The 21,979-nt window shown below is 40.0% G+C and overlaps 6 protein-coding genes and 1 non-coding gene across 11 annotated transcripts; 4 read left to right on the plus strand and 3 right to left on the minus strand.

Moving 5' to 3' along the window:
- Positions 1-153: 153 nt before the first annotated feature.
- Positions 154-347, minus strand: LOC125217283. The gene has a single exon (XR_007175697.1). It is a non-coding gene; the product is annotated as a U2 spliceosomal RNA (small nuclear RNA).
- A 128-nt stretch (positions 348-475) lies between these two features.
- LOC125208931 (endo-1,4-beta-xylanase 1-like) lies at positions 476-5,920 on the minus strand. 2 transcript variants are annotated; one of them, XM_048108465.1, is made up of 8 exons: positions 5,684-5,920; positions 5,489-5,554; positions 4,455-4,807; positions 4,213-4,372; positions 3,253-3,596; positions 2,916-3,093; positions 2,203-2,742; positions 476-1,737 (listed from the first exon to the last, which is right to left on the minus strand). In XM_048108465.1, the coding sequence occupies exons 1-8, from the start codon at positions 5,777-5,779 to the stop codon at positions 616-618; spliced, it is 2,859 nt and encodes a 952-aa protein (XP_047964422.1). In that variant the 5' UTR covers positions 5,780-5,920; the 3' UTR covers positions 476-615. The 2 variants fall into 2 exon arrangements, with proteins under 2 accessions (XP_047964422.1, XP_047964420.1); XM_048108463.1 differs by having other exon boundaries at positions 4,455-4,810.
- Positions 5,921-8,602: 2,682 nt separating this feature from the next.
- LOC125209945 (probable pectinesterase/pectinesterase inhibitor 51) lies at positions 8,603-11,120 on the plus strand. The gene is made up of 2 exons (XM_048109519.1): positions 8,603-9,894; positions 10,783-11,120. Exons 1-2 carry the CDS (start codon positions 8,880-8,882, stop codon positions 11,118-11,120), a joined length of 1,353 nt encoding a protein of 450 aa, XP_047965476.1. The 5' UTR covers positions 8,603-8,879.
- Positions 11,121-12,275: 1,155 nt separating this feature from the next.
- Positions 12,276-16,456, plus strand: LOC125210059 (O-fucosyltransferase 38-like). 4 transcript variants are annotated; one of them, XM_048109630.1, is made up of 11 exons: positions 12,276-12,487; positions 13,258-13,336; positions 13,489-13,556; positions 13,751-13,839; positions 13,954-14,131; positions 14,455-14,583; positions 14,893-15,029; positions 15,162-15,375; positions 15,473-15,657; positions 15,791-15,883; positions 15,956-16,456. In XM_048109630.1, the coding sequence occupies exons 1-11, from the start codon at positions 12,296-12,298 to the stop codon at positions 16,071-16,073; spliced, it is 1,482 nt and encodes a 493-aa protein (XP_047965587.1). In that variant the 5' UTR covers positions 12,276-12,295; the 3' UTR covers positions 16,074-16,456. The 4 variants fall into 4 exon arrangements, with proteins under 4 accessions (XP_047965587.1, XP_047965589.1, XP_047965590.1 ...); XM_048109632.1 differs by having other exon boundaries at positions 15,162-15,246; XM_048109633.1 differs by having other exon boundaries at positions 12,480-12,515.
- Positions 16,457-17,097: 641 nt separating this feature from the next.
- LOC125213197 (2S seed storage protein-like) lies at positions 17,098-17,615 on the plus strand. The gene has a single exon (XM_048113594.1). It carries the CDS (start codon positions 17,138-17,140, stop codon positions 17,492-17,494), a length of 357 nt encoding a protein of 118 aa, XP_047969551.1. The 5' UTR covers positions 17,098-17,137; the 3' UTR covers positions 17,495-17,615.
- Positions 17,616-19,178: 1,563 nt separating this feature from the next.
- On the plus strand, positions 19,179-19,550 carry LOC125209946 (2S sulfur-rich seed storage protein 1-like). The gene has a single exon (XM_048109520.1). It carries the CDS (start codon positions 19,179-19,181, stop codon positions 19,548-19,550), a length of 372 nt encoding a protein of 123 aa, XP_047965477.1.
- A 739-nt stretch (positions 19,551-20,289) lies between these two features.
- Positions 20,290-21,739, minus strand: LOC125213196. The gene is made up of 2 exons (XM_048113593.1): positions 21,387-21,739; positions 20,290-20,612 (listed from the first exon to the last, which is right to left on the minus strand). Exons 1-2 carry the CDS (start codon positions 21,640-21,642, stop codon positions 20,458-20,460), a joined length of 411 nt encoding a protein of 136 aa, XP_047969550.1. The 5' UTR covers positions 21,643-21,739; the 3' UTR covers positions 20,290-20,457.
- Positions 21,740-21,979: the final 240 nt, after the last annotated feature.

The raw sequence follows: 21,979 nt of genomic DNA on the forward strand, positions 1-21,979 counted from the left end.
GGGCTGACGCCTATTTTTCCTCGAACTTTTCCGACTTAAAACAAAGGCCGAGCCTCAAGTCTTCTTTTTAAATTTTGATTTTGATTTTTTGTAGAAGAAGAAAATTGAATTTTGATTTTTTGACCATCTTTGAATTAGATTGGGTTAAAATTGGTTGGATGTGCCAGATCTGTGTAATAGTGTAACACGCTAGCAACGCTTAAAAGGCCTAGATAGCAAGCTACCTTAATATGTCATCCTTTTCAAAAAATAAATTTAATATCATGTGATTCAATAATTCACATTAAATATCAAACTAATAAGAACATATACTACACGAGTATGAGCTAAAAGGTCGAGAAAGGTATAAACTCCAATGTTTACACTTTACAAGCCTCAGCCTTAATTCTTAATTAACACAAATTAATCCTAAACCTCAATTGTTGCATGGTGTTTCGTAGTATGATCAAAATTGACAATGAAATACAGCGTGGTATGACGCTAAATGTTTTATCATATAGTAATTCATATATTAGACTTAGGCATCAGTTGTATCAAATATCATACCCACCAATATATCATTGACAACTTCACACACAAATCCAATACAGTTGCCAATGTTGTAATAATTGAGGACTACACATTAATTGCTATCACAACCGGTTCTTCACCTTGATCAACCACAAACTTCTTGTTCACTTTCTGTTTGGATTGCACATCCACCACTTCAACCTCATACTCCCCATGAAACCCTCTATACACAAACTCCCCTTGATCACTCACGTAGCCATGAGCCCGCGTCGTCCACTCGTTCCGAAGCGCGAGGTACCGCCTCCCGGCCTCGTTGAGATCCCCTTCCGCGTTCACCAAGTGCGCGCCGTCCCGGCTCATAAACAGCTCCCAGAACCCCCACAGCATCACCCCCTCGACCGCAGGGTGCGCGAAGGCCTCGCGCATCATGACCTCGAGATCGTCCGCCCTGACGTGCTCGTTGTCCGACGTGACGTCGATCTCCGTGAACCAAATGGGGAGGCCCAGCGTCCCCAGTTTGTCCATGGCAGAGCACACAACTGGCCCCACAGGGCTAGTTATGTGCCCCTGTACGCCTATGCCCCCTACAGGGGCACCCTGGCCCTGCAGGGCCAGGATGTGGCGGATGTACTTTTCAGGACTGGAACGTGCATCCGTCCCGTCCTCGACACTGTAGTCGTTCACGAAGAGGAGGGCGGACGGGTCGAGACTGTTTGCAGTTTTGAACATCTCGGCCCGGATGTCCTTCCCCAGGTGATCCTGGTAGAACGAGTTGTGGAGCATCTCGTTGTTCACGTCGTAGTGCTTGAACTTGCCCTTGTACCTAGTCAGAAGGTCCTGGATCCGGCTTTCAACCGCGGACTTCATGTCCGTCTGGCTGAGGGCCCGGATCCAGGACTGGACGGCACCCTCGGACTCCCAGAAGATGCAGTGGCCGCGGAGCTGCATGTTGTGGCTTGTGCATAGGTTGAGTAAGGTGTCTGCGTCTTTGTAGTTGAAGTTCCCCTTTTGCGGCTCGGTCCAGTACCATTTTAGCTCGTTTTCGAACACGGCCCAGTTGAAGTTCTTTGTGAAGAAATTGACGATGTCCTCGTTGTCGATTTCGTACCGGCCGATGCAGGATCCGAACGGGAAGCTGTTCTGTGTTTGCCGGACTTTCACTAAGGCCCCGGCCACCGGAGTCGAACCAGACGATGTCAACTTTAAGGTAACATCACGTTTGCGTATCTGCACCGATAGTTACGTTACTTCACATTTTCGATTTGAGACAAATCATGTGTAAATGCATCAACAAAGTGTAGATGGAGAAAATAAATCTATTTCAAGAATTTATGTTATGAAATATTTGATAGCTAAGTTTATGATAATAGAGTGAACATTGTTACGGAAAATATCATAATTAAACATAAAAAATTGAGAATATTTAAAATTTAAAGAGTATATGTTGGAAATAACATAATCATAGTAGAACTATTTTTGTAAGCTGAATGTTGCTTTTTATAGGGTCATGAAAAAAAATGAGATTGAATAACTATTTTTTGGGGGGGTAGGTTTTAAGCAAACAAAACTTATGGTTATTAGAATTGAATCCTAGTGATGTTCGATCACAATTTTAATTTTTGATAGGAGTGATTCAATAGGTAATTAATTTTATCTATTTTTACTTCACAATTGTTTTATGAGTATACCGACCTTATCTGTGTGATTTTTGAGCGTTTTGAATCGATGGTGTCTGTCGACCGGAAAAATCTGCAATCCGGCCACCATCAAATCCACACCGGCCTCAGGGCCCTGAATATAAACCATCACCTTTGTAGGTTGCTTCTCAACTCGAAACGATCCACCCATTTCGTGCCACGTCTCGCCATCAGGCGCCTCGACTTGGCCACCGTTCACCCATTGACCATCCACGCTAAAGGCGACGTTGATGATCTGTGGCCGAGTCGCCTGCTTGCCCACCCGAACCCATGCAGACACTTGATATGTCAGATACAATTTCACCTTATCCGTTATCATCTGGGCCGGCCCCATCCATGTCTGTGTCCTGTTCGTCACAAGAATGTAGCGCCCACTTAGAGCCTCGTGGGCCCCGAGGCTGTCCCTGGCCATCGGGGGCAAAACACGAGGCGAGCCACTTGCAACGCCTAGGTTGCAGTTCCCGAGGGGGAACCACCCGTTCGTACCATCGCTTAGATTGCCATTGGCAATTATGTTGACATTAAAACCAGGATTCTGCGATTTACGAGAGACCAAACAAACCTCAGTGAGATTCCATCCAAAAACCAATTAGTACTAATAAAAATGACTGACTTGATAGTATTTGAGTTTTTCCCTTTTCACTTTAAATTTTTTTATTTAAGACAGTTCACATGTGAATATCTCAATAGCCAAGAATATAAGACTACCTCAATGACCGGTGGAGACGCGGGCGGGACTTTGGGAGCATGCTTTACGACCAGACTATCGAGGAGGATGTCTGCAGCCGGAGGTGGTCCTTCGACGAAGATAACTACTCTAGCCGGAGACGCATTGATCAAAAATTTCCCATGCAACTGCGCCCAATCTTTATCTGTTGCTTGCACACTAAATTAAATAACCACAATATAATATGATTAAGTCTGGACTATTTTTGGATCAATTCATATCGTTTGGGATCAAAAGATACCAAACATAATAAATAGGACAAAAAAGGTTATTTTAGACCAATGTTTAGGGATCGAAAATAGACTTTAGTCTTCTTACTGTGCAATTCCTATGTATTGTTCTCGTTGATCCGCGGCCTGGACCCAAAGCGTGGCCCGGACATCTGCGTTGGCGACACTAGTGTTGCCGGTCAATCTAACATAAGCAGTGACCTCGTAGGCGAGCTTCCGTTGAATTCTCCCTGTTATCTCCTGCTGGATGCCGTTCCAAGAGTCCGTACGATTTTCGGTTGATGCAAAGGACTTTCCGGTCTTCGGAAGAACTTTCCCGTCAGCCATCGAATCATGCAATGCGATCTTGCAACCTCGCCCGGACCAGCTGTTGAGGCCGTTATCGAATGTCGAATTCTGTATGATGTTCTCATCACCATCTGTTCTTTCATCCTACGACATGTAAAACAGGCAAAAAAATCACATATAAAATGGTGCTAGTGTGTGAAAAACATTTAAATTGAGTATATGATAGTAACATATAATAAAAGGAAAATATTAAAATTAATTAATTACTCTATATATTAATCAGATTGCCTACTGATTTTACAATTATAGTTGCAGACATAAATTATTTTATCAATTTTGAGCTCGTGCTTTATTACTTTTGAATTTTGATAAAATTATTTGCAGTTGAACGCATGTTTCTGAATTTAGTAATTGATTTTGTAAATTATTTTTATGCACACCCCCATTTATCAAGAGTTAAAAATATTAACTAATGAAATTGACACAAAGTAGGAAAAAAAAAGCGAATTAATAACTTGTATTAAATTTTTTTTGGACGTTTTATATATAAGAATAGTTAAATTCAGAATATGTGCATGTACTGTAGTAATAAAGCACCTCACATTTATTTATTGGTTAATTGATTGATTATTGGGCTATTTTTATGTCTGAGTCTGGTCAGACAACTTGTCGAACCGGTCCAACTACCCAGCCAGGTCCGATTTCGAAACACTCAATAAACATATAGCAAAGAAAAACATAAAATAGGTAATCAACTTACACCACACTTAGTGGAGGAGTCACCCGAGACGACTACCGATCTTATAAACAGATCAATGCCGGGCGAAGGCCCTTCAAGATAAAATATAACGCGACGAGGCACGGTAGGCAGCGAAAACGTGCCTTCCACCTTCTCCCATCGCTCCGAGGAAGCGGCAACTCTGCATAAAAAAAAATCTAAAAATCAAAAACCGAACCACGAAACAATAAACCAAAGCTAAGAAAGGTAACAAACACAATTACTTTGCAATGAACTTGTAGCTAACTTCGTCGTCTCCGCTCTCGAGCTTCAACGTGGCCAGCACGTCCGTGACGCCCTGCAGGCTCGACACCGCGACCCAAGCACAGATGGTGTAGGTATAGCCTACAGAGACTCGGTTGGTGATGTCTTGCTCCAAGCCTTGCCAGCATTCTTTCCGGTTCGAGACGACAGCGAACCGGCCGGTTAGTTTGGCGGATTGCCCGGTTTCTTGTGATGTGACGAAGGCAACACAACAATTGGGGTGCCATTGGTGAAGTCCTCCAGAAAAATCATGGTTGATTATGATGTTGGAAGTAGGCTTGTAGGAGTGATTGTCTGATTCATGATTCAGCTTCTGCTGTAAAAATTCGAGAAAAATGATCAATCGCTCTGATGTTTTGGTTCGTCTCAACTTAAATTAAAAGTTTGAATCTACTTTTGCTATTTTTGGTAGGTGCGCGAATTATTTATTAACTTATTTCAGTCACGTTTTATTATAAAACTAATAATAAAAGGAGGATTCGCTTTCTGCTAATCTTTTTTCACTTAGATCAAAACGACTGTTGAATATATTAAGTAATTGAAACTATTCACGTGCTTAAGCACTATCCACACAAGCCTTGTGTACTAAGAAATTTATCATTCCCCCACTTTCTCATTTTTTTAATTCTTTCAATTATAGATTCCAGTTAAATATTTAAGAATTTAAAAAATAGTACTAAAATTCATTAAAACAATTAATAAAAAACATAATTTTACATTTAAAAAAATAATATTTGAAAACTGATGTATTTATAGATGAAAATCAAGAATAAATAATTGGGTTATTTGGATCATTAAAAGAATGAAATAATGCCACGTGACAAACTCCGACTAGACAATGAATGGACACAGCTGCGCATGGCCAAAGTTTGGGCGGATGGAGACTCCATTTTATACTCCAAGTGAACCAAATCACCTCAAATAAATTTATAAAAAAAATGAAAACTTAAGTTTCCAACTATTCAACTCAGCAAAAACATGAAACCACATTCACCTCAGTTTCAAGAATCTCTTCATTCTCATTGCTTGCATGCTGCCTCTCCATAATCTCTTCTGATTTCTACACCAACAAAACTAAACACAATCACTTCAACTCAAACACCAATGAATCCAACTCAAAAAATCAAAATGCTATAAGTACAATGAAAAAGAATGAAAATCAAGATTAATTATGCTTCATCACTCTCACCTTTAACCGTGGGGTTTTCTTCTTCACGTTGTGATTTGTGAAGCAACATTTCAAGAACGAAGACATTATATAGATGATTTCCAAGTGTTGGATCATTTTCAACCAACCAAAAATCAAATAAATAATCAAGAGTTGCTTTCCTGCATTTGCAATCCCAGCAACATAATTGAAATGGAGTTGGATGATAATTTTTTTTTCAAAATTGGGAGATTTCTTTGGCTTACAGACTGAGGAAAATGGATGCTTGAAGTGGAAGAGGTGAGAAGAGGGACTAGTCTACTTCGATATAATTAAATAGGTTGATCACTTATACCTTTCTTTGCGTTGAGACTTCTTATTTCTACCAATATTCATCTTGCTTTTTACACAAGTTTGTTCTAGATTTTGCTTTAATTATCCAATGCTTAGTGGGTTTTAGTGGCATTTGCTTTGGTTAAAAGTTCACCTTAACCATTTATTCTAATATTATTAGCGAAGATTAGTAAAAGGAATTGACTCAAAATGAATGAAGAATGGAAAAATGAATTGATATTAAACCATGCATGTTGAAATTATCTTTCATTTTTTTTATTGAAGCTATCTAGATAAAAATATTGCGTGATCTTGCACGTAAAAAAATACTAAAATTGGTTAATGATTGAATCCATACCGACTTTTATTTATTTTAGTATAACTAATTTTTATCTCAAACTTTGATTTTATCAATTTTATTTATAGTCTTTTAGTTTATCAGTTATACCCCAATCTTTTCGACATGTATCAATTTAATCAAACATTTTTAGATAATTTTTTAAAAAATAAAATAATTATATTCTTGTATACAACTTATTTTTTAAGGAAAAATAATATACTAGGCCATTTACCAACACGCCGTGAATTACTGTTAGAGCGACAATAAAAATTGAAAACATATATTTTGATAAGTTGGAAAAACAAAATTAATGCAATTATTAAAGGCTATAGATAAAAAGTTAATGAATTTCAAAATATGGGATAAAATTGATAAAATCGCTAAAGATTGTAATAGATTATATAGTTAATTTTAAATATTGGTGAAACTTTTCAATTTTGTTATCATCAATACTTAAAATATTACGATCAATTCATTGGCCTTGGGCCATCAAACCTTCTATATGCAAGAATTGAACATGCGACAAGATTACGAGCCCCATGACTACTGACAAGGAGGATCCGTAAGGAATTCTTGTATTCATCTAATGATCACAGCGAAAATTGTATACAAGAATAACATATCTAGATTCATAATACATATTACACATTGAGCATGTAAAACATAACAGAATTAAATCTTACTTGTTGTGTTATTTTCTTCAATTGATTGAATCCTGCAAATTGAATCCACTACTATCGAGGTTCACGTGCAATCCGATATGATGTAGGAACTATCCCACTGCAATTGCTACATAGAACAAAGATCTCGTGTATCTTCTCTTCCCTCAACTTTCACCCCTTTATTCATTCTACACAAGGAAGATTAAATAACCATTATTAATTAGATGAAGAGTCGTACAATTAAAAGGTCACTTGGGCTCTATAATTATTTGACTCATGAATCAATATAATTGTAGCCCAATTATAATTAATTAATCCACATGACTCATTTCCTTTGAGAATCTAATAGCCATGTACACTGAAATTTGAAATTAACAATTTAAGACTATTTAAAATTTGACAATTGTAAATATTGATATTTTATTACATGAGTGGGTTGGTACTCGGTAGTATTCCATTTGGTTTATTTAGACATAGAGGAACAACTAGGAAATGTTAAAATTATGTGGTTCAGATAACATGTTTAATTACAGCAAATTAAAGGAAATATTGATACCAAGCATGTGTAATTACCGCAAATTTAGGGCAATATTGATACCAAGCATGTGTAACAACAGCAAATTAATAGTACTCCGTATTAATTTTCATAGGAGTAGTATTTTATTGCCCGCAGAGACGTAGTGCAGTTGGCAACGGAGAGGCGGATCTTACTGTAATAATAGTATTTTATTATCTTTTGGATTCGATTGGTAGTTAAGTTTCACTAGGATAATGCGGTTTAATTATAGCTTTACATATTGTTAGGTAGGTGAGTTAAATAAAAAAATTATAAATTTTAAAAATTATATAGTAATAGTATGTAATTGAGTATAAGAATATTAAAAGTGATAAAAAAAATAATTAACTTTTTACTTAGTATAAAGATAGTTGGAAGGTTGAATTTAAAATATTAAACTAAATTAAATTTTAAAATGTATTATTCGCACACAATGAGAATCACAATTTTTACAAATATCATAACACCAAGTTTTCATCTTTATACTAACGTCATAGATTGAATCCGAGTCGCGCAACACTTGCGGTGAAAAACAACTCACAAGCCATCATTGATGTAGGAATACGAAGCTTGAACGAACATTACTATTAACGATGATCTAAGGTCATCCAGAATCCACGTTTCTCGTCACGTCATCATTCTCCTCGTTTATGTGTAAGGCCACAACTCCCAAATTTGGGTGCCTCCAGGCCCCTCCCACGCATCTCACATTAATTTACACTACTTATTTATTTCAAAAATAAAATATAATAATAAGAAATCAATTTTATTCCCAATCATTATCTTATTAATAATGTAAAATATATTTATGCATGGAATAATTATTAATTAAGAAACCAATTTTTACAAATTAAATAATAATGAACATAATTATTCTCATAAATGCACAAAATTATTCACATAAATAAATTAACACAACTATTAATACACAAAATAATTCCATAATACACCGTATTTATAGATTTTAAAAAAAAATCTTTAAAAATGAAAAATTGGCTTCCTCCGCGCCGCACCGGCGACGCTCGTCCTGGCCGGACTCTCCGGCGTCGCGGCACCCTCTCTTCTCTCCCGATGAACAGTGAAGTAAACAGCAGATCTGCGAAAGCGACAAAGTTCTACAGATCCACCCACTAAATTCCATCACTCACAAGACACACGCCTAATAAATCCCACTTTCCACTCTCTCTCTCTCTCTCTCTTCTTCATCCATACCTCCCAATCCCATGCGTGTAGTGCCCCTCTATCCCACCGTCCACTCCACTCCCGTGACTCCATTTCCATCCCCCACCAATCAAATCCCTAATCGCAACCAATCATCCACTAATCATCAAATCCATCTCCATTATTATGCAGCTCAGACGCCCTATAAAACACCCCCCAAATCAAAAGCCTACCCAATTCCCCAATCTCAAATCCCTAATCCTAATCCTAATCCTCATCCCCATGGCCGCCCTCCTCTCCTTCGCCCTCCTCTCCCTCCTCCTCCTCCCCTCCCTCTCCGCCCGCCGCCACCCCCACCTCTCCGCCACCAACATTGCCGTCACTGACCTCTGCAAGGCCTCACTCGATCCCCAAAAATGCCAATCCCACTTCCCCCAATTACCCCCCGCCGCCACCGTCATCGACGGAATCCAATCCGCCCTCAAACTCTCCTCTCAGAATCTCAATTCCGCCCGGGAAATGGTCCAGCAGATCCTCGATTCCTCCGCCTCCAGCACCAACCGCACCGCCGCTTCCAAAACCTGCCTCGACCTCCTCCGCTACGCCGATCACCGCACCAGTCTCGCATCCACCGACGCCCTGCCGCGCGGGAGGAACAAGGACGCCCGCGCCTGGCTCAGCGCCGCGCTCGTCTACCAATACGACTGCTGGTCGACGCTCAAATACGCCAACGACACCTCCCTCGTCGACAAAACGATGGCGTTTTTCCACTCCTCCGTGATCCCCTCCGGCAGCGACGCCCTCTCCATGGTGCTGAATTACGACGTCTTCGGCGATAAAACCGGGCTCTGGGGCCCGGCGAGGACGGAGCGGGACGGGTTCTGGGAGCCCGCGCCGGCTCCGGGTGGGCCCGGCCCGGCCGGAGGCGTGCCGCGGGATTTGAAGGCGGATGTGGCGGTGTGTAAGGAGGGGTGTGAGTATGAGAGCGTGCAGAAGGCGGTGGATGCCGCGCCGGATAATGCCGGGCCGGGGGCCCGGTTCGTGATATGGATCAAGGCGGGGGTGTATGAGGAGACGGTGCGGGTGCCGCTGGAGAAGAGGAACGTGGTTTTCATGGGGGATGGGATGGGCAAAACCGTCATTTCCGGGTCGTTGAATGTTGGGAAGCAAGGCATTTCTACATACAACTCAGCTACAGTTGGTGAGCTTGTTTTTGTTTATTCATTGCTGCGTCACGTCATTTGTTTGTTTATTGTCGGAGGGATTTGAATTGGATACGAAATGGGGAGGAAAAGATTGATCTTTATTGCATAGGGGAAGAAAAGATTGATCTTTATTGGCATATAGTATTGAAAGGGTTGATTTTTGGCAAATGGGAAATGATTTGCTTAGCTTGGAATATTACAAAAAGAATATACGAATGGATTAACCTGAGACTGAGTGGTATGAGTAGCTTTGTAGTTATCTGGTTTTAGCTATTTCTAGATTATGTGGAAATTTAAGAAAGTGATGTTTAATAAAGTGAAAAGGACAATAATAGAAAGAATTAAGTAATTGAGATTCAAAGAATTGTTTTTTTGCCAAAAAAATGATTTTTTAGCTTTCGAATGTCTCCAAAAAAGAATACGAATAGATTAACTTGAGAGTTTAGACTGAGGGAGTATACAGAATCTTTGCTTTAAGGGAAGTTTCAATATTAGAGGCATTCCCATAGATATTAGTTGGGGAAAGGTTAAAGGCTAACTATAGTTATCTGGTTTTAGCTGTTTAAAGATGACATTAACTAGTGAAATTTGGCATTGGATTTGAAGTTTGGAGGTAGATGAAGGATATGAAATGGGTATGGGGATGAAAAGACTGATCTTTATTGCGTATTTCGTAGATTTTTTAGTATCTTTGGTTCGAGGGGACTTTGCGGATCCTATGAGTGTTGTGAGTTCGAGTTGCCATGGCGATAAATGGGGAATCATTATTGATCTGTAGTTATCTAGTTTTAGATGTATGAAGAATTGAAGATGACATTAACTGTGGAAGTTTAGAAGTGGGTTTGAGTTGTTTGTCTTCTAACACGTTTTTCGGGTTCATACAGCTGTTGTTGGTGACGGATTTATGGCGACTGGTCTCACCATCCAGAACACAGCAGGCCCGGAAGCTCATCAAGCAGTAGCTTTCCGATCCAGCAGCGACCTCTCCGTGGTGGAAAACTGCGAATTCCTCGGCAATCAAGACACCCTCTACGCGCACAGCCTGCGTCAGTACTACAAGTCGTGCCGCATCCAGGGCAATGTCGACTTCATATTTGGAAACTCGGCTTCGTTCTTCCAAGACTGCCTCATCCTTGTCGCCCCTCGCCAGTTGAACCCAGAGAAGGGCGAGAACAATGCCGTGACGGCCCAAGGAAGGATAGACCCCGCCCACACCAAATAATTTAATTTTTTTTATTTTGTTTATATTTTAATTCTACTACAATAAAAGTTATTGGACTATAATAATTGAAAAAATGCATAAGAACTAAAATTAAAACAAAATCTTCGTTGTATTATACAAAGGGGTAAGATTATACAACGAAAATTTTCGACCATATCACGCTCTACCCCGTCCTCCCCTACGATTCCAAACCTCTTCGACCATATCAGCCTGCAGTGTCGTATGTGATGTTACCCTCCGCATATCGGCGAACCATTGGATCAAGTATGCATTACTAGGCGGTACACCCATCTGCAGTGGGGCGGTTGCAATACTGTGACTCGTACTTGCACCCTCTTCCGGTGTCCAGTTCTCTGCAGAATATCCTTCGTCATCTATTATCATATTGTGCAATATGATACATGCATACATAATGGAGGCGACATCATTTTCGTGCCATTGTCGAACCGGGCACCGTAGAATGGCCCATCGCGCTTGGAGGACACCAAAAGGTTATCGCCAAAGTAGTCTTCCATCAACCGCTGGTGTGCCCCGACATGGTCACGCCAGATGGTCCGCCGATGATAGAACGGGCGAACGAACGCCGCCCCCCGCCGCCGCCTCCTCCTCCTCCTCCTCTTCTCGCTTCCCGTTGCACCTCTTGAATGAGTTCATCGAACTCCCTATCCACCAATTGTTGGAACTCGTCGTCGGAACTCATTTTTCAAAAGTAGAATTGGTGATAAAATGAAAAGAGTGGGGATTGGAATGATGTAAAAAATTGGGAAAAAATGGGTATATTTATAGAATTAAAAAAAAAATCGAAAAAAGGGAGCCGCGGCCCGTGGCCGCTGCAATAGGAGAGCGCCGCGGCTCCGTGAGCCGCGGCCGGGCCACAATCGTGGCGCTCTCGTGGGCGCCCTCCCCCGCCACGGCTGCCCATCCAGTGCACTATAGGAGCCGCGGCTCTCCTATAGTGGAGACTCTAAGTGACCCCGACTCGACGACATACGTAGATAAAATTGATATTTTTTAAAAACAAAATTATGTGAAAAATGAAAAATGTTTCTCTGTTTTGGGTTCACATGAACCACTATCGACATTTAAAGACAAAAACACCGAAATCTGGAAACCGAGTAATGATCGAATCAGTTTCAGTAGCAATTGAAGCAGAGATCTACCGATGAGTGCAAAGAATGGTTAATCGGCGAGGGCGTCATCGCCTTCCCTTATCCAGACACAGAAAATCCTCCTTTTTCTCAATCACTTTCTACGTGATCCTCATTTTTTCACTCTCAATCTTCACTTTCCTGCTCTACAGCAGCTACGTGTTGCAAGAGGAAAACAAGGTGCCGCTTCTGAGAGTTGAGAAGCCCAAAATCAACAAGGTTTGGGATGCTTTTCGATGCTATTGAGGTTTATTTCAGTAGATTTTTAATTGGTTTTTGCCATGGATTTGTTCCCGATTATGCGGATTTAGCAAATGTTGTTGTAAGTGAGGTGTTTGATGTAGTCTCTAGGTCATGAGTTTTGTAGCTGAAGCCTTAGTAAATTGGATTTTGGATTTTGAGGGTTTATGTGAAAGCAAATGTTTGTTTCCATTAAGAAGATTTAGGCAGCTTCTGTATGAAGGATGAAGGTGGATTTGAAAGCTTTACTAGAAGTAGAGATCATGAGCAAAATATTCAAATGTGATAGCTAGATAATCCATTCAAATGGAAAGTATATATTGTCATTTAGCTGCTACAGAAGTAAGAATTACTATAGTAAACATTTCAGGTGATCTTTGGTTTCGGCATGGTAATAGTGTATGGGACAGGCTACGCAAACTACATCGTATTCTAAACTCAATAGTATTACTAATAAAAAAGTGTTGTTGTGGGCAATGGGCATGTTTGAAGTGGTTTAGTCTACTATGTTTTTTGTTTAATGACGATGAGTTAACAGTTTGGTAGAAATCCATGTGTAGTTAATGTGGTAGAAGGTGGACGAGTAAGTGATCTAAAATGCGATGCTATTAGCTGCTTTTTGATCTGATTCTACAACATGGCATACATAAGCCCATTACTGAAATTTGAACTCATTGAAAGTTCAGATATTACATGATGAGGTCTTATTTACCCACATGATGATCCACATATTTGGTCATATTCTGCAGTTATTAGATGATCAACTTTGGAAAACTCCTTCTGGTCTTGGTTTGCGGCAGTGTGTCAAGCGAACAAGTAGATATGGAGGTAATTATCTGTGTGGGCTAATGATCATTATTCATACTGGCTACTGCTTTACTTAGACGTGAGGTTGCTTCTGTTTCCCTTCATCTACGTCCCTTGGTTTTGCTCCCCCTTCTTGTTTCTTACAAAATTTGTTCCCTATTTTGCATGTGCAGCTACTCCAGTCTCAGATCACTATATAACTGTAAAAAGTAATGGAGGACTAAATCAAATGCGCACTGGGGTGAGGATTTTATTTATTCTCTCGTTTGTTTGGTAGGCATACATGCTTTCACTTTCTGTGCTGGTTGCTGCTAGCAGTAGGTCAAATTGTTCATTTTTAAATTTTGAATTCTGACTTCTGAGCGACTTCTATGTTGCTGTTATAGATAATCTGACTTTTTAGAGATTCGTTTGTCAATAATGTCATGCTTGTAGATAGCTGATATGGTGGCTGTGGCACGCATTATGAATGCTACACTAGTGATTCCTCAACTTGACAAGAGTTCATTCTGGCAGGATAGCAGGTAAATTAATTTACATCATGTCACAAATGGTTCTTTTCCTGATATCTCTACTTATGAGAGCTATACTCATGGGCATAGTAGACATTTGGCTTAATTCATGTTGTTGATGTACAGTACATTCTCCAATATATTCGACGAAACCCATTTCATCAAATCCTTGGAAAAGGATGTGAGGATTGTGAAAAGGCTTCCTAAAGAATTAGAATCTCTACCTCGTGCTAGGAAACACTTCACCTCATGGGGTGGGTTGGGCTACTATGAAGAAATGACTACATTATGGAAGGAATATCAGGCAAGTTACTTTGTTTAATAGAAAAACTGAAATGCTTGATTATATGATGGTGTGGCCAATATTTGTTGATTTGTATTCGAATGGTTCTGCAATAAGGCACAAGCTGGGAAAATATGGAACTCCAAACAGTGAAACTATGAAGCAATTATATTGAGTTGTAGACTTTAAACACAGACCAGGAACAGAAGTCAAAAGCTCAAACAATAAAACAACAGTGTTAAGAAAAAATGAAAAAGAATTTGCATGCTGAATTAGCTCCAACGTATGCTCTGTAGAACTTATAGCCAGAAAACATTGATTGACCTATTGCTTCTTATTTACAGATAATTCATGTTGCAAAATCAGATTCTAGACTTGCAAACAATGATCTGCCCCTTGACATTCAGAGATTGAGATGCCGTGCTTTGTATCACGCTCTTCGTTTTTCTCCATCTATTGAAAGTCTAGGAAAGGTAAAAATCATAATCTTGGTTTTCTCAATTCGTACTCCTTTTGTATATGGACATAGAGGATGCAATTATCATTACAAGGTTATTCATCCTTTAAGTGGAAATATCAACTCGCTTCTACTGAAAGTAATCAGATCAAAACTGTCAAAATTAATTTTTCCCTGCTACATACCAATAAATATATTAGACAAAAAGCTGAAAAACATGTATGTCACTTATGAGATTTCGTGTTTCTGCTGTTGCATTTAAGAGGTCTTGTATGGGACTTTACTTTATATTAGGGTCTGAGCATAAATGACGGTGACACAACAGAAGCTCGTGGAGCGGCTGCGATCACGTGCTCAAAGATACATTGCCCTTCATTTGAGATATGAGAAAGATATGCTGTCTTTTACTGGATGTACTTATGGTCTTACTGTTGCAGAATCAGAGGAGCTCCGAACAATGAGGTGAAAACCTTTTGAATTCATCATGCATACTTACAGGCATATAAATGTAGGAATTATCTGTATCTATTTCAGTATATGTTCTTTCTTCCTCTGCTTACATGACGATTTCATTTGCTAAATTGCCTTCACTAGAGAGAAAACAAGTCACTGGAAAGTGAAGAACATTAACCCCACAGAACAGAGAGATGCTGGTCTCTGCCCTTTAACTCCGAAGGAGGTCGGGATATTTCTTAAAGCTCTTGGCTATCCACCATCTACCTTAATATATATTGCTGCTGGAGAAATATATGGTGGTGACTCGCACCTTTCGGAGCTCACTTCCCTATTTCCTAACATTGTTTCCAAAGTTAGTTTTCGTACTTTGGATTGATTCGTCACTCAAAACTAGAACAAAGCAAATTAAGCTATTTCTGGCTGCTAGCTAAGTTTTTCCACTTGTACAGGAAATGCTCGCAACCCCAAAAGAACTGAAAGATTTTTCCAATCATGCATCACAAACTGCAGCCCTAGATTACATAATCTCCATAGAAAGTGACATTTTCGTCCCTTCCCACTCGGGTAACATGGCAAGAGCTGTTGAAGGTCATCGCCGATTCTTAGGACATCGCAAAACAATCACTCCGGACAGGTATTGGCGGCTGCTAATCCTCAGTTTGTTAATTACTACTTCATGGTTCGGGCAGTTGTATCAATGAGTGAAAAAAGTTTTGCAATTGCATAAAGTCTGGAATTTAGCTTCATTTAACAAAGGTAATGTGCAGGAAAAGCCTAGTTCAATTGTTTGATCTAATGGAGGCTGGGCAGCTTGAAGAGTCGTCTCTGTCTCTCCCTGTGATGCAATTGCATAGACAAAGGTGTTTGATCGCGCATCACGCCCACTTTCCTTGAGGGTTGGTGATTGAAAGGTCTTTTTTTGGCATTTGCAGGTTCGGTGGACCTCGGAGGAGAGGAAGCGGCCCTCCTGGAATCAAGGGCAGAGTGCGACTGCGGCTGGAGGAATCCTTTTACCAAAATCCATATCCAGAATGTATATGCAAATCATAAGGTGGAAGCAGCGACGGAGCCAGCCAGCATAGGCCAAGTCATCGCTCCAGCAGGGGGCTTGGTCAGTGCCAGACCTCGGCGGATCGAGGTGGTGTCGGGGGAGAAGAAATGGAGCTTTTAGGAGTTTTAGTAGATGGAGAAGAAAGAGAAACTTTATATATTAAACGAATTAATTTTAACCTGATGCAAAGTGACATTTTTTGGCTAATTGAGGGAGAAACGTTAAGTTCACACTAATACTAATTCTTTGTTTCTATAAATATCCTTCTTACTTGTCATTGTAGCTTCTTACCTTTTTTTAGACTTGAACAATTGTAGTATTCCATTAACAAATCTACTGTATGATCGACTTCTTCTATAGGAATTATTATTTGTTACTGTTAGTAATCTTTCGCTTGGATGCTACGCAGTACACTTGTTTGATTTCCAGATAATTTATCGTAGGCCTATATTATTTTATCGGCCCAAGAAGGCCATGCTGTGTTAACATAGTCTTATTGACAATGGAGTACAGTTTAATTAAAAGTATTTTTTTAATAAATAAAATACAATTCTTAAGAATACATAATTAAAATCAATATTTAAAAATACATAATCAAAATCAATATTTCTGAAATTTAAAAATGAAAGAAAACGTGTTTCTAATTTAAGAAAAATTATTGTAATTTATATAGCTAAGTAGCGAGAGGCCTGATTTAATATAACTTAATACAAAATAATTAAAGAAACGTTTTGTAGTATTAAAAAAAGATAAAGGGTAAAAATGACGTCCAATCGAGCGGGCACATGAACCATCAAAATACAGAACACTTTCGATATATTTTAGTACTCATACAATTATTACAAAATTCCACATGCGCCAAATTATGAAGAAACTGTAGCTTTCAATCGACGGTGGCTATCAGCATCATATGCATGAACTACCTGTACGTGGAAGCTCCCCTCCGCCGCCTCAACACCTCATCGCCACCACGTTCCGGCCATGCAAATCCCTCACACCCTCTATAAATACCTTCCCCTCCACTCCCATTTCCTCCACCACCACACAACAAATATATATATCAATGGCCAAGCTAGCAGTTCTGATCCTCCTCATTGCCGTCGCCACCGCCTCGGCCTACAGCTACAGGGGCGACGAGTGCGAAAGCGAGGTGGAGCAGCAGATGCCGATGATGAGCTGCATGAAGTGGGCGGAGAGCAAGATGAGGAGCGGGCCCTACCGCCACCGCGGCGGGGAGGAGGAGGAGCATTTGGAGCAGTGCTGCTCGGAGCTGAGGCGGGTGAGCTCAGAGTGCCGGTGCAGGGCAGTGAAGGAGATGATGATGGAGATGCCGCAGCAGGTGGAGATGCAGAGGATGATGTGCTCTCTCCCCACCATGTGCCGGATGAGCCCCTGCAACTGCCCCCGCTTCTTCGACTGAACACACACTCTCTCTCGAATCTAGTCGAATAAACTGTGGTCAGACTGTATCATAGGGTTCAGGTTTATTAGCCCATCGGCTAACATCTTGCTTCCGAATAAAATACCACATCTTCTATGTATGATCACTCATCTTATTTCTTTCTTCTGCTTGTTATATTAAATCACTTAAACTAAAAAAAGCTCCTAGAGTTCGATTAATTCACAAGACGTTCGGTACATATGACAATCACCGAGCACGTGTGTGCTCGTTTAAGTTACCAAGCGCCATATTGCTCGGTAATCACCAAGAAACAACGGTGCTCGCTAGATCCCATTTGTTTTGCAGTGAACAACAACAATCAATCAAACTCACCAGAAAATAGGACATAAAAAGAACTTAAGAAACAAGAGAGAAACAAAAGCCATACATAAATGCACGGTGTTGCTGGGGCTTTTAGGCTGGAGCATGTATCCGTTGGAATGATGAGAAACTATACATATATGAATGATGGGGTGTCTTGCCATTCGACAAAGCCTTTTTTTCATGTCAAATGTATTGTCTTAACTTCCTATTCAGAGTGGTCACAAACAGTAGAAAAGAAACCACATGGACATCTCAATGCAATTGCAGGTACAGGATTAGGATAATCACAGAATATCTCAAGATTTAGCTTCCTTACCGTTGCATATTCTGTCGTCGTACAAAGAGTGAAGTGCCGAAGTGGATCCGGGATCAAAGGGATCTGCAGAGCCATAGAGCAGTTCTTTTTTTGTTATTTGCATTCATTCCCTGTTTCATGAATTACCTCAAAATATAGATTTCTTGTTTCTCTTGGCTCAATTAATCTCTCAATCATACATATATTACATGTATATTACTATCATATGTCTGGCTTCTTCTCTGTTGCTTCTTATCTCATTTTTGAATATTTTGACAAGTATATGAATAATAGCAAAAGATGCAAACTTAGAGGCCTATCTCGATCACTACTCGGAAATTCATCCCAACCGCTACTTAAGTTTTAAGGGCTTATCTCAACCACTACCCGAGTTTATCTCTCCATTACTTGAGGGTCTAGTCTGGCGAAGTGATGCCAAGACATGCACCCCAAATCAAAAATCCAAGATACGCCGCTAGATAGGGTGTAGACAAGTCTATCCAAGCTAATCTACCATTTACCTACCATCTTATCCTTAACTAAGAATCAGATTTTGAAGAAGCCTAATCAACTAAATGTTAACTGATTCAAGTAAAAAAATATTGTACTCCGTATTTTAAAACAGTTATACAGCGGGGCACCTGATTTAATTAAAATAAAATAATTAAAGAAACGTTCTGATTCAGTTTTTTAAAAAAATGATCAAACCATAAAGTTCACATTAAAAAAACAAGTACTCCATCACAATGTTGAAATAACAACCAAACTAATTTTTGTCATATAATTATTTCAAAAATTCCATGTGCGCCAAATTTTAAAGAAGCTGTAGCTTTCAATTGGCGGTGGCTAACGGCAGCATGTGCATAAAATACCTGTACGTGGAAGCTCCCCTCCGCCGCCCCAACACCTCATCGCCACCACGTTCCGGTCATGCAAAATCCTCAAATCCTCTATAAATACCTTCCCCTCCACTCCCACTTCCTCCACCACCACCACACACAACAAATATATATCTCCTTACACATATATATCCACAACCCAACAATGGCCAAGCTAGCAGTTCTGATCCTCCTCATCGCCACCGTCGCCACCGCCTCGGCCTTCAGATACAGGGGGGACGAGTGCGAGAGCGAGGTGGAGCAGCATATGCCAATGTCGAGCTGCATGAGGTGGGCGGAGAGCAAGATGAGGCGTGGGCCCTATGCTGACGCGTACGACCGCCGCCGCGGTGGGGAGGAGGAGCATTTGGAGAAGTGTTGCTCGGAGCTGAGGCGGGTGAGCTCAGAGTGCAGGTGCGGGGCTGTGAAGGAGATGATGATGGAGATGCCGCAGCAGGTGGAGATGCAGAGGATGATGTGCTCTCTCCCCACCATGTGCCGGATGAGCCCCTGCAACTGCCCCCGCTTCTTCGACTGAACACACACACTCTCTCTCGAATCTAGTCTAATAAATGGTGGTCAGACTGTAGACCAGTTTATTAGCCCATCGGCTAAGATCTTGCTTCCTAATAAATTACCACATCTTCGATATTGATCCTATCTTATTTCTTTCTTCTGCTTGTTGGTTGATGGAATAGGATATTTCCCAAGCAATTATTTCTAAGACTGATAAATCGCCTAAAGCTAAAACATGCTCCTAGAGTTCGATTATTTCACAAGACATTCGGTATATATGACAATCACCAAGCACATCAGTGCTCGTTAAGTTACCAAGCACCATGTTGCTCGGTAAACTCCCCAAATTTTTTGCTCCTGCAACTCAGTTGTTCGTGCTCGTTGATATGAACACATGTTCAGTAATTACCAAGAAACTACAGTGATCGATAGTATTTGCTAGCTAAAAATCCCACTTTTTAGTGAACAATGACTAATCAACTCGCCAGAAAATAGAAAATAAAAAGAACTTAAGAAACAAGAGAAAAACGGAAGCCACACATAAAAGCATGGTGTTGCCGGTTGCTGAGCACACTGTGCTCTCAGGCTAGAGCTTGTATCCATTCGAATGATGAGAAACTATAAATATGTGAATGATAAGGTATCTTGCCATTCGACAAAGCCCATTTTTTCATGTCAAATGTATGGTCTCAACTTCCTATTGAGAGCTTGACTACTAAACAAAATTGGCTAAGAGCTTTCTGCAGAGTGATCACAAACAGTAGCAAAAGAGACCACATGAAAAGGCTATGGTTCTTGTTTCTATTGATATAAGAAAATGCTTTACTTTTCGAGAGTATAGGTAACAAGAACATATCAAAGTAAATGCAGATACAGGACAAGAGTAATCACAGTATATCTCAAGATTTAGCATCCAGACCGTTGCATATTCAGTCATCATACGAAGAGTGAGGTGCCGCAGTGCATCCGGGATCAAAGGGATCTTCAGAACCACAGCAGTGCCAATATTGGTAAACCTTTCCCGAATCAGGCGTATGCATGGTGCCACCCGTGTATACACTCTCAAACTTTCTCTTGGTTTCTCCTAAGGAAAAAAAATTGATTGCTCCTATGTCAGGTATTAACAGTGCTTCATAAACTATAACAGTAGGAAACACACTGCCATCAACACCTCCAAGAATATAATGAAACGTTCACTTTGAGTGATAGGATCAGCGGCATAAGCAAGTGAGGATAAGGGGACACAACTGAGATTCAGATTTTCAGAAGCTAAAATTTTTTATTGCTATGGTGCTAATCATTTAGCAATGAGAATGCATTAATCTTAAGATAAATATAGCTTAGCTTTTGTTGAGATTTACACGATCTTGTTCTGATTGTGGCAAAAAGACATTCACCCCCTTCAGTGCTCTTCTTCCTTAGGCACACTCAAACAGTCAAATTTGAAACATAAATTGAAATACTCTACTTTTCCTTGAAAAATGAATTCGAATTTATATCCTCTGTAAAGAACATTGCGACCTTACATGACTTCAATTCAATCCAAATCAACAGGAAAACATACAATTGACTAATATAAAAGCATAAAGCAGCCGGAATCATATGAATTGAGCAGTCAAAGTGAAATCAAAAGCAATCCTCTGCAAAGAGCAATAATCGTGCAGCTTTACATACTTAAATTCAAGCAAAATTATCAGGAAAAACAGACAATTCCTAAATCAGAAAAATAAAAACAAAAAACGAACCAGTAGACTCATGTAGAAGCATAAAGCAGCTGAAAATCAGATGAATCAATCGAGCAATCAAAGTGAAATCAAATACTAGTAGACGCATCCAATTCAATTGAGAGAGAGCATACCTCCGAAATGAGCGGAATGAAAACGACAAGCGCGGGGATGGTTTTGCAGAGGATCGAACTGGATTTTGCAGTGCTTGCAAGTCCTCAAAATCTGGGGCTGATTTCCCGAGCACTGCACCGATAATTTCCCGGCGGCGCGCCGTGAAGGACACCGAACAACATTTTCTTCAAGCTTGTGCGGTGATGGCAGAGGAGATTTGTTATCGCCATGGATCGACAATGATGAGTAGCTGGTGCATAACATTTGGGCAGCCATTTTCTTCGTTGAGCAGCAAATTTGAGAGATTACTGTGCTTTCAATCCAAAATTTGGTTGGTATTTCAACTGTTGGAGAAGGAAAACAATATTCAACTAAATATTTAATAAACATTTATATAATATTCAGTAATACTAGATCATTTCAAAAAATAAGACTTCACAACTATAAACTTCTAATTGAATTCATTATCCACACAAATATACTTCACTAGCATAAGTAAGCTAATTAAATAATTTATTTCAACTAGTATATAAATAAAAATATCTTATATTCGACTCGATATAATTTGATTATAATTCTATATATAGATAAGTTGTTATTTTTTGTGATCGAG

This window comes from Salvia hispanica, chromosome 3, assembly GCF_023119035.1.
Source record: "Salvia hispanica cultivar TCC Black 2014 chromosome 3, UniMelb_Shisp_WGS_1.0, whole genome shotgun sequence".
NCBI classification, from domain to species: domain Eukaryota; kingdom Viridiplantae; phylum Streptophyta; class Magnoliopsida; order Lamiales; family Lamiaceae; genus Salvia; species Salvia hispanica.

What these genes read in the sequence shown, in the direction of transcription:
- LOC125213196 (XM_048113593.1), bottom strand. Translation starts at nt 21,642, where the DNA reads ATGGCTGCCCAAATGTTATGCACCAGCTACTCATCATTGTCGATCCAT. An exon ending in TCATTCCGCTCATTTCGGAG is followed by an intron (nt 20,613 to 21,386) that starts GTATGCTCTCTC and finishes TTTTTTCCTTAG; the next exon opens with GAGAAACCAAGAGAAAGTTT.
- LOC125208931 (XM_048108463.1), bottom strand. Translation starts at nt 5,779, where the DNA reads ATGATCCAACACTTGGAAATCATCTATATAATGTCTTCGTTCTTGAAA. An exon ending in CGTCTCCACCGGTCATTGAG is followed by an intron (nt 2,743 to 2,915) that starts GTAGTCTTATAT and finishes CGTAAATCGCAG; the next exon opens with AATCCTGGTTTTAATGTCAA. An exon ending in TCAAAAATCACACAGATAAG is followed by an intron (nt 1,738 to 2,202) that starts GTCGGTATACTC and finishes CTATCGGTGCAG; the next exon opens with ATACGCAAACGTGATGTTAC.
- LOC125210059 (XM_048109630.1), top strand. Translation starts at nt 12,296, where the DNA reads ATGGTTAATCGGCGAGGGCGTCATCGCCTTCCCTTATCCAGACACAGA. An exon ending in CATTATGGAAGGAATATCAG is followed by an intron (nt 14,132 to 14,454) that starts GCAAGTTACTTT and finishes TCTTATTTACAG; the next exon opens with ATAATTCATGTTGCAAAATC. An exon ending in GAGGAGCTCCGAACAATGAG is followed by an intron (nt 15,030 to 15,161) that starts GTGAAAACCTTT and finishes TGCCTTCACTAG; the next exon opens with AGAGAAAACAAGTCACTGGA.
- LOC125209946 (XM_048109520.1), top strand. Translation starts at nt 19,179, where the DNA reads ATGGCCAAGCTAGCAGTTCTGATCCTCCTCATCGCCACCGTCGCCACC.
- LOC125209945 (XM_048109519.1), top strand. Translation starts at nt 8,880, where the DNA reads ATGCAGCTCAGACGCCCTATAAAACACCCCCCAAATCAAAAGCCTACC. An exon ending in ATACAACTCAGCTACAGTTG is followed by an intron (nt 9,895 to 10,782) that starts GTGAGCTTGTTT and finishes GGGTTCATACAG; the next exon opens with CTGTTGTTGGTGACGGATTT.
- LOC125213197 (XM_048113594.1), top strand. Translation starts at nt 17,138, where the DNA reads ATGGCCAAGCTAGCAGTTCTGATCCTCCTCATTGCCGTCGCCACCGCC.